The sequence below is a fragment of the Nelumbo nucifera genome, chromosome 7, assembly GCF_055504915.1.
Source record: "Nelumbo nucifera cultivar China Antique chromosome 7, China Antique-T2T, whole genome shotgun sequence".
In the NCBI taxonomy this organism is placed as follows: Eukaryota; Viridiplantae; Streptophyta; class Magnoliopsida; order Proteales; family Nelumbonaceae; genus Nelumbo; species Nelumbo nucifera.
In genome coordinates this window covers 30,930,506-30,941,118 of record NC_142655.1, presented here as the reverse complement: position 1 = coordinate 30,941,118, position 10,613 = coordinate 30,930,506, and the positions used below count along the sequence as shown (strand labels likewise).

General features: G+C 36.9%; 1 protein-coding gene across 1 annotated transcript; it reads right to left on the bottom strand.

Moving 5' to 3' along the window:
* Positions 1–9,748: 9,748 nt before the first annotated feature.
* On the bottom strand, positions 9,749–10,180 carry LOC148790326 (leucine-rich repeat receptor-like serine/threonine-protein kinase BAM1). Its single transcript, XM_088892261.1, has one exon. The coding sequence runs from the start codon at positions 10,178–10,180 to the stop codon at positions 9,749–9,751; it is 432 nt and encodes a 143-aa protein (XP_088748387.1).
* Positions 10,181–10,613: the final 433 nt, after the last annotated feature.

The window sequence follows — 10,613 nt, the reverse complement described above, 5'->3', positions numbered from 1 at the left end:
AACCACTTGACCACTTCTCTCATATTTGGGTTCAACCGCCATTGCATTTCCCTACTTGGTTTGGCACCCTCCTCCATATAAATATGGTGCATACAAATGGACGGACTATCCCTTTCAGGTCATCCACCGACCAACCAATGGCACCCCTATACTCTTTTAAGACATCAATCAGTTTCTCTTCTTGTATAGGGGTTAAAGCGACTGTTATAATTACTGGTAGTGTTTGGTCGGGTCCTAGAAACACATACTTAAGGGAGTCCGGCAAGGGTTTTAATTCTAGTTGTGAAGGAGATTCAAGAGAAGGCACGGGTGGTTCACTCTTTAGCTCTGGGAGAGGTTCAATAGTAGGCCAAGACCGTAATGGGTGTGGAGACTTTGTTAAAACATTAGCTTCCTTCATCGGGTCATCCGCTATGACCGGTTCGGTTTCTCTAGGGTTTCTATTTACATTTATTGTACAACAATCTTGTTCTGGGTAGGCAGAAGGACTTCTAGACTCATATAGGTCTTCAAACTTTCCCTCCCTTTGAAGAACTGAGATTTCTTCAGGATTTTCTAAGTATGGGACATTAAAGGTTGTAAGATCTTGGTATTAGGAAATAGACCTATTCATGGGCCGGGTAGCCCGATGGCCCGGCCCGGCCCGGCCCACACCCCGGTCGGGCTTGGTCATGTAATTAGGCCCGCGGGCCTGACCTCGGGCCTAACACAGTAAGCCCGACTGTGTTATGCGTCGAGCTCAGGATTTGTCAAAAAAGCTCGGCCCGATATAAATTTTATAAAATACATATTATGTATTTTATATATTATATAAATTATATAAATAATATAATATTTATTGAAATATATATATATATATTTATAATTTAATACATGCATTTTTTTTATTTTTTCTTTGTAATTTCTCTCTCTCTCTATTCAGTTGCTTCAGTAGTAGTAACAACATGGGCTAAATTTTGGGCTCGGACCTAGGCCCAGGCTTCAAGCTTTTTATGAGGGCCGGGCTCGGGCCCAAGTTGTAGGCCCGATGGTTGGGTCGGGCTCAGGCTCGGGCCTTAGAAAAATCTGTTAATACAGAGTGAAAGCCCGGCCCGAGCCCAGCCCGACCTGGCCCATGAACAGGTCTATTGGGGAAGACCTACGATTCATTTCTAGGGTCTACAACTGGCTGACTAAGCATTGAATCATTTTCCCACTACAAGTTAGCTTCTATGAGCTGAATTATTTGGCTCTCTAATCTAAGGATTGACTGTTGTTGAGCCAAGATCAGCTGTTGAAGCTACAGAAACCTATCATCGAGTGAATCGGTTTGATAAGGTTGAGGGGAGGTTTGATATGGCTAAGTCGGTTGAGTCCCAATGTAATCATTGTACTCACAGTGAGTCTGGGCTTCAAACCATTAAGAGTGCACATCTGGCAAGGTGGGTTCTTGGGCTTGGGCCCAATAAGCGAAATTGGGTTGATTTTCCCACCCAGGGTTATATGGACTAAAGGATGGGTTAGCATTAGGTTGGAAAAATCCGTTAGTTGCTTGTACTTCCTCTATAATGACTGGTTGACGCCCACCACAGGGCATTGACTAACATGATGGGTCGGACTTGCACAGATGGAACATGTTGGGCAGGATGACAATGTTGGGAATGGGCTAAATTGTTGACGACATGCAAGGAATTGGTCAAGTCTTTGGGTCATCCCATTAATCTTGTCTAGTTGTCGAGACACATTGTTCCAATCTATCTGTGGCTTAGGTTGGAAGTAGTTTCTCATTCCACAAACTCCAGCCATTAAATTCATTTTATTTTGTCTTTAAATTTGATTTTTTTTTAAATTTGAAATTTAAATTCAAAATTGAAATTTTTAAATTTAAAAAAAAATGCAAGCAATTCAAACACATGACCTACGAGCTGACCTAAGGTTTCCTAAACTAGTGGTTCAACCAATGTGAATCTTCTTATGTTCACTTGGAATTACACCACTTCCTTTTGTTAGGTAGGTAAGAGGTGGGGATGTGGGAGGCTCCCCTTGCTCTCGCAAAGACCTAATTATGTAACCACAAAACCTGCTTAGGCTTAGCCGTTTAACCTCTTTCTTTAAACACCAACCATCGATTATGGAAAGTAATTACAAGTTTCCCTAAAATCCAGCACACTTTTGAACCAAATGTGAGGCTCCCTAAAGGATCTTGCTATCCAAATTTTAAATTAGGGTTTAGGGTGAACCGCACGTGAAAGGATGTGGTTTTCGGGCAAAGAAGGGTGATGAAATCCCCACCTTATCTTATTTAAATTCGATTGCCCTTAAATGGATTAACGGAAAAACACAATAAACAAAACAAATGCAACTAATTACAATGCATGAACAATTATTTCTAATATGCAATTCAGCAATTTAACATAAAATAATAAAATAAAACTAATTCAGCAAGAGAAACAATTAAAAAAATAAAAAACCCTAACACATTAACAACTAACAAGATAATTTCAACAATTAAATAATCCTATATGATGCATGCGCTAGAACATATCAAACCCTAAATGTTGCAATGCAAGTGCAAAAATTTTTAAATATTAATTAATTTTTTTGAATTTTTTTTATTTTTTATATATAATTTTTTCTTTGAAATTCAGCATGAGAAACGATAAAAAAAAAATCCTAACACATTAACAACTAACAAGATAATCTCAACAATTAAATAATCCTATATGATGCATGCGCTAGAACATATCAAACCCTAAATGTTGCAATGCAAGAACACAAATTTTTAAATATTAATTAAATTTTTTTGAATTCCTTTATATATATATATATATATATATATATTTTGAAATTCAAAATTTGAAGTTTAATTTTTGAAATTTTAATTCAAATTCAATTTTAGATTTCAATTAAAATTAAAATGTAAATTCAAAATTTGAAATTTAAACTCAAATTCAAAATTTTGAATAATTTCCTATTAACAATTAAATAACTAATTAAAGGGAAATTAAATAAAGCCACAAATAATTACAGCAAACAGAAAATAAAAGGATTAATTATGCTAAAAAAATTAACAACTACAAAAATGAATTCTAACAAGAAAAATCGCTACTCAAAGGATTAAACAGAAAATTAAAAAAAAAGAAGATTATGCTGCAAAATAAAATAAACAAAGTGAATTTCAAAAAAATGAACCTATTAAAACAAAAATTCACTCAAGAAATTAAAATAAAGAAAAAATAGATCTAAGAACAAAACGAAGGAAAAATAATAAAATAAATTGGATCTATATAAAAAATAACTAAAATTCGAAAATCACTATTTTACCAAAAAAAGAATTCAAAAATAAAAACAAAAATAAAATGGGACAATTACACGTGAAACGTAATCCAATTTCTCTTCTCTTCCCTTTTTCTTTCGTAGTTCGGCAATTCTCTGGTACCCCAGCTTTCGCTATTACGTCCTGCAAAATCAAAGAGAAATAAGAATTAAAATAAGATTACAGATCAAGTAATCAAATGAAAATAAAAAAATAATGGAACAGATCGAAACAAAGCAAATAAAGAATTTTCTCTATTGCTACTCCGACAATGGTGCCAAAAACTTGGTGTGTCCGAAAGCGTGTCGTTAACCACTTTGGAACACTAGTTTTAATATTTATAAATTTCTCCATTTCTCATAAGAATTACAAACGCAGTAAATGGTGAGAACGGGTCGTATCCACAATGAAGTGAGGGAAAAATCGTTATGAACTTTAATCCGGATTAAAGAACACAAAAGGAAGTTGCAGAATCACAAAACTTTAATTAATTAAATTAGAATTCGTTAAAAATAAGATTCGAACACTGTTGAAAGTGAAAAGTGCATAAAAATAAATAAATAAAAGAAATTAAATAAAAAAGTTTGTAATCCGATCAAATGTAGCCGTCTCCAGATCTCTCATTTGACCCTCAAACTTCTCGAGCTAGGCCTTCCATCTTACTCGGCCGAATTCTAGATTGAATTAAAATGGTTGGGATCTGATTCTAGAGGTGGCAGTAGTGGCGTTGGCGAACTGCAAGCAGAAACCCCTCCTCTTACCTGGGCATTTTTCTCTTCCTCTACCTTTGAACTTCTTGAAATTAGCCTTCCGTCTTACCTGTGGGTAGAATCATATCCCTTCTCAGGAGCCCTTGGGTCCTTTTTATAGAGAAGGGTGGATAAAACTAGGAATAGAGAGAAAAAGGGGGCGGCAGTTGGGTTATAGCAAAAATATGGGCATCCTAGGGTTTAGAATGAAGGGTTATGATGGTTCTAAGGTGATCCTAAGGCTTAGAAGAGAAGGAGAGGGCGCCCAGAATTGGATTATGGAGATTTGGACGCCTAGGGCTGAAAGGTGGAGATTAAAAGGAATGGGTGGCGCCCTAGAGTGAATGGCTGAGATAGAGAGTGGAATAAAGGGCTGAGATCTAGTGGGTAAAGGCTGAATGGTGAGGATTAGAAGTTAGGTGGCACCCTTGGGTTAGTATGCTAACAAGAGGGTACCTTAGAATGAATGGTGGAGATTAGAAGGGATGGAAGGTGAGGATTTAATAGTTAGGGTCGGCTAGGGTTTGTTAGAGATGAAAAGAAAGAGTGGAGAGGTGCCCTATGGTTTTCTAGTGAGAGGGGAGTATGCTAATACAGTAGGAGGAGCGCCATTCTGGGTTTAGAAAATAGGAGGTGCCCTCTTGTGCTCAGTTTTTCACAAAAGCACCCTTCTCTCAGCTGAACTTCACACCAGCTTCCCAAAAACTGCATTTTACCCATGAAACTTCTCCAGTTTTCTACAAGATTTGCATAGAGACCCTCAGAGGTCACAATATTGAATTTAATTGGGAAAATGGGGCATTTTGACTATTCTAAGCCCTAAAATACCCCTAAAATGATGTCCTTAAGACATCAAACTATAGAGTTATCACCGGCCCTGCCCTGCCCGACCCCCGGACGGGCTTGCGCATAGATATTAGTCCACGGGCTTGACCTCGGGCCTAAAAGCCCAAGCCTGACTATAGTACAGGCCGGGCTCAGGGTTTGCCACAAAAGCTTTGCCCAAGTCCAGCCCGGCCCAACCAAGTGTAACCTATTCTAATTTCTAAACCCTAGTCGAATAAGTACCCTTTCTTATTCCCTCTCTTGAGTCTTCATCTTCTTCTCTCCTCACTCTCACTCTCAAGAACCGGTGCAAACCCAGACAGGCAGCCACCATTGTCAGTCTTAGAGGCGACACGCGAGCTCAAGCATCGACGATCTCAGGCACTGGTCATCTCTATCTATCTATCTCTCTCTCGCAATTCGCATTCTCAATTTCTCACTCACTGTTGCATATTCTCATTTTCTCACGAACCGGTGCCACCAGTGAACTGCAGCGGTGAGTTTGTGCTGTGTGTGTGTGTGTGTCTTCCATCTTCTAAATCTTATCATTCTCACTAGTGAACACTAGCGCCACCAGTGAACTCAGGCAAACTCATTCTCACCAGTGAACATTGGCGCCACCAGTGAACTCTGGCGAACTCAAGATGCAATCTTTAATAAAAGTGAAAAAAAATCATTGTTAGGTTGGGCTTTGGGCTCGGGCCCGAGCTTTGGGCTTTTTAAGAGGGCCGGGCTCGGTTCCAAGTTGTAGGCCCATTGGTCGGGTCGGGTCGGGGTCAGGCTTGAAAGAATTCTGTTAATGAGGAGTAAAAGCTTGGCCCAGCCCGGCCCATGAATAGGTCTATTTCTCTGGTAAATAAGGCAACGATCATTTTAGACATAGAAATCCATTATTAAAATTGGCATTTTTGTCCGATTCAAGTGTTGGCAACTTTCCCCCTATGTGGGAAACTTATTTACCCACCTAGGAGATGGGTATCACTTTCCTGGGTAAATGATACCCCGAAAAATAAACTTTCCATGATCACCACATTAATCTGAAAAATGAACATGGGATTCTTGGTCAATGGGAACAAAAATCCTATTGACCAACTTTCCCCCCTCTCCAAATCCAAAAAAAAAAGCCCCCTTAGTATAAAATGAATTATGGGGTTTGGAGCATAACAAATTTTTTGACAATGTCACATTATTTTCATGTTACTTTTTTGCTAATAGAATCTTTCTATAGCCCCTTTTGTTGTACATAGGATATTATGTTTTTTTTTGTTTACAATAAATAATACAATATTTTACCTTAAAAAGAAAAAAAAATGATCGTGTAAGATCAATGGATTAATCTAACCTTCCAAGTAGTACCAAGTTTTCACTAAATTAAGCTAGTCAAATAATTTACTAAATCAGCCCAAAAATCAAGGCTATTAAAGTGGTGATCAACCCAAAAGTTAAGGCCATCCAAGTGACACGTGAAACTGGATTTGGTTTTGTCAAATTACTATCATAAACTAAAATCAAACATCAGCACTACCTCAATATTTGATTTGAAGTAATAAATATTATATATTATTGTCAAATGTCTATATATTAAAACAAGGCTTGCCACATCAGCAGCCCTCTCCTTGCTCCATTGCCTCAATCGAGCAATTCTAGAGGCGGTAAGTTATTCCCATTCAAAGCATTAGAGATTGTCATATCAACAACTCTCTCTGCCCCACCCCAACTAAATAGTTCAATATAAATCATGATTATGATATGTGATTAAGTATCCCTATTATTTTGGCAGTTATCTATCTCTATTATAATGCTCACGAGATTACCTATTCATTCTATGTTACCAAGATTTAGTTTCATTTTAGAGAGAAAAAGCCTCTTGAAATTTGTAATTTCCACCAGAATGTTCTTGCTTGAAAGTTCAATACAAATGAATATCTGTTATGTTTTTGTATTTTTTTCTTAACAAGTCCGCATATCTTCCAGTTGACATACTCCCTCCCTCCCCCCCTCCTCTCTCTCTTTCTTAGTACACATTATTTTCTCTCTACTTTGTGTTACAAAGTAGGGGCAAAACAGGTAAGCTTTGTTGGCTCATTTCTCAATTTTCACTCAACTCTCTCTGATTCTTAGTGTTTTTAATGTTATCAATTATTTATTCATTCAGTTTAAGGGGACACTATAACAATGTTCCCTTGAAATTTACATGGTCCAAATTAATAAGGTCTAACTTTGACCACCATAATATTCTATTTGGCATATGCATGCATAATACTACCTTATTATACCAATTGTGCATTTTCTTTTCATTATTTTTAGCCCAACGAGTATCTTGAAGTTGGATGAAAATGAGCATATTTTGTCAAGATGATGAGTAAGCACAGATGCTACAACATACGAACCATCTAAAGCACGTAGACTTCTAGATAATTATGCCTTTAATTTCAGGGTTATTGTGCAATAGTTTTTTGTAATTATATATTCCAAGTATCTCAGTATAAAAAATATGACCTTTAGCTATGGAAAAAAACCATGGCTACAAGTCAAACAAACTATAGCTATAAACCTATAACTGCCTATGTTCATATGGCTATAGCCAGTGGTTACAATTCAACTAACCTATGGTTATAGACCAACTATAGTTATGGCAGCTATCTGTAAATAAAAAATAAATGCAAATTATATGAGCCTTTAGCCACAGACTAAACCGTAGGTAAAAGATGTATATAGTTATAGTTTTTGGGTTGTTCATAGCTATATATCTAAATCTATAATCACGGATTTTCACAAAATCGTAGCCAAAGTCATTCATTTATATTCACAATTTGTTACAAAAACATAGTTAAATGCACCAACCTATAACCACGATTTTTTTTGTCAAAACCTAAGCTAAATACTTCAACTTATAGCTACGATTTATTTGATAAACCGTAGCTATGTTTTTTTGCAAAACTAAATACATCAATATATAACTACGATTTTTGACAAACCATAGGTAACAATTGAAATCTATAGCCATAGTTTCTTGCAAAACCATAGCTAATTGTTTCAATCTATAGCCACATTTTTTTGAAAAGTTGTGACTACATTCCAATTAAAATACTATAATAATGATAATTGAGACTGCCACCTTAAAGTAATACATGTTTCATTCATACATCACATGAGAATTATATAATAATTTCTAACAATGGTTATATTATTTTAATAATAAATTATATCCCATGTATAATTTGAACACATCCGTTCTTTTACAAAAAAAAAAGTCTATTGTTTAAAATATATTACAAATGTCAAATTTCCATTCATACATATTAAAGTCTACATGACCTTCAAAAAAAGTATTGTTTAAAATTTATTACAGATGTCATATTTCCAACCGTTCTTTAAGAATTGCTTGTTGCATGTTTAACCTACAAAGTAATAACAAAAAAAAAGCATTAAAATAAGGATTACTTTGTTGATTTAATTAAATATGTAATATACAATGAAAAAAAATTGTGAAGGAAATTAGGTAATAAAATCCATTAATTAGTAGTTTCATGTTGCACTGTTGTCAGCTCAGCTTTAACAATTCTCGTTGTATCTTCTGCTTGATGGAGCTGCAACTTATGCTCTTCAATCATTTTCATTGGTTTAAGGATGTTTTTCTACTTCAACAATCTATAATGAATATGCAACATTTTTTAATTACTATCTATGTTCTTTATTGAATAATGATAATAAGAACAACAATATAAAAATGAAAGCTTGGAATTGAGTTTTTCCTTGTCTTTTTTTTTCCTTTTTCACAAATTAGTTATGAGATAAATCTATTTAAGTACAATATATAGATTGCATAAAAGTTTTTATGGTAATCAGATTGCATAAAAGTCTATTGTAATAAAGTTTTGGGTAAATCTCTTAAACTACCCCTACTATTCACGAAATTGGCAAACTATACCCTTACTGTTTACATATTGTCTTAAGCCACCCTTAAGTTTTATGACAATTGATACGCCGTTAAACACTAACAGAAAAAAATGAAATATCAATTTTACCATTCACTATTCATCAAAATTTCAAAATAAAACCCAACTGACTGTGTAGATCATTTCATTTTGCCCTTGTTCTCTATTCGATGAATACGATTCCATTCTCGGTGGCCTCTTCTCATTGAGCCTCTTCTCAGTGACATCGAGTAAGGATGTTATAAATTGTAGGATAATGGTCAGCTAGGGCTCTTCTCGTCGAGCCTATTCTGTTACTGAGACCTAACCATATCATGAGTACAAGAGATTGGCCATGGTGACGATCATGGTGGACCGACTATGAGGATCGTATAGTAGATATCCCCACTTCCATGCCTTGCCAATCCTCTTGTAATAATCTTTGCCTTTGCTGAAAGTGAGGAGGTCATCGGTGATCTCTTGCTTCTTGATGGGGACCATCGTCGGTGTGTCGAAGGCATGTTGTTCAACCATGCCTCGCCTGTAAACATGTTGTTCAAGAGATCCATTGATTTCAAGCTCTTCAGTTGCCCTAACTCGAGCGTAAGCCCCCCCAGAAAGGCCATTCACCTGAAGAAACAATGTGTCCAATTTTTGAAGCTTACCGAGCTCAGGAGGAACCTTACCTGACAATCCATAGTTGGCCATATCCAATCGAACCAATTCCGTGAGGTGAGTTGTTGAAGCTTGGTTAAGTTGTTGATTTTGGGCGGTATAGTACCCCCGAGGTCGTTACTAAAAAGCGCTAGATACTCAAGTAACTCCTAGCGTCCGTACTCGGATGGGATTCATCCAGAGAAGAAGTTGCCACCGAGGTGGAGATGTCGCAGATTAGGCATCTCAGACACATCGACAGGTAAGTCTCTAGTCATGTTATTGTTATACAAATCGAGAACTTCTAGCTACTTGAGACGAGAGAACTCGAAAGGAAAGTTGCCATTAAAGACATTATCGGAGAGGTTCAACAAATGGAGGTCAGAGATGTAAGAGATCTTTGAGGGGATGCGTCCAAGGAAGAAGTTAGTGGCAGCGGTTAGGTTGATGAGGTTGCGAAGATGGCCGGCATTAGGTGACAAAATGTTGAAGAGGTTCATGTTGGAGAGATCAAGAGAAACGACTCGATTGAAGGAGTCACAGGAGACAACGGTGTATGTGCAATAGCTGGTGGAGAGATTCCAATTTGGAAGGGAAGCTTGGGGGTTGTCAGAAATGGCAATTTTGATGGATAGTAAAGCATAGTATTCCGGTATGCGAAGTGGTCTACCGGCAATGCAGTGGTTGTTAAGGAGGTAGAGGAGAATCAGAAGAAGAAAAAGAAGAAGATGGAACTGCATTTTTATCCCCTATTTTTGTTATTTTGTCGAGGGAGCTAAGAAGAAGAGAAGAAGGTAGATGGAAGAGTAAGGGGATGGAGTGATAGAGTAGAGTGGGAGAGAGTCAATGAACATGAAGTCTCATTTGAGTAAAAGGAGAGACTGAAAGAGAGAGAGAGAGAGATAAAGAGAGAGAGAGAGAGGGGGGTAGGGGGCGGGGGCGCACTAGGCACTGAATAAGCATGCATTAGGCTTGAAATCAATCAATGATCTCTGTCTGTTGGCAATGACCTGTTGGATGGAAAGATATGTGAGGTGAGTTGTTATCTCAATACCAAGTTTGTATCTTCGGCGATATTATCAGTCTGTACTGGGAAATCCAAACGGCGTAATTAATGTTTCTTTCAACAACTAGTTCCAACGATTAATGGGCAGTGACATCATTAGTGTTGTC

Bases quoted from the DNA above. Each gene is read 5' to 3' on its own strand.
- LOC148790326 (XM_088892261.1), bottom strand. From the start codon at position 10,180: ATGCAGTTCCATCTTCTTCTTTTTCTTCTTCTGATTCTCCTCTACCTC.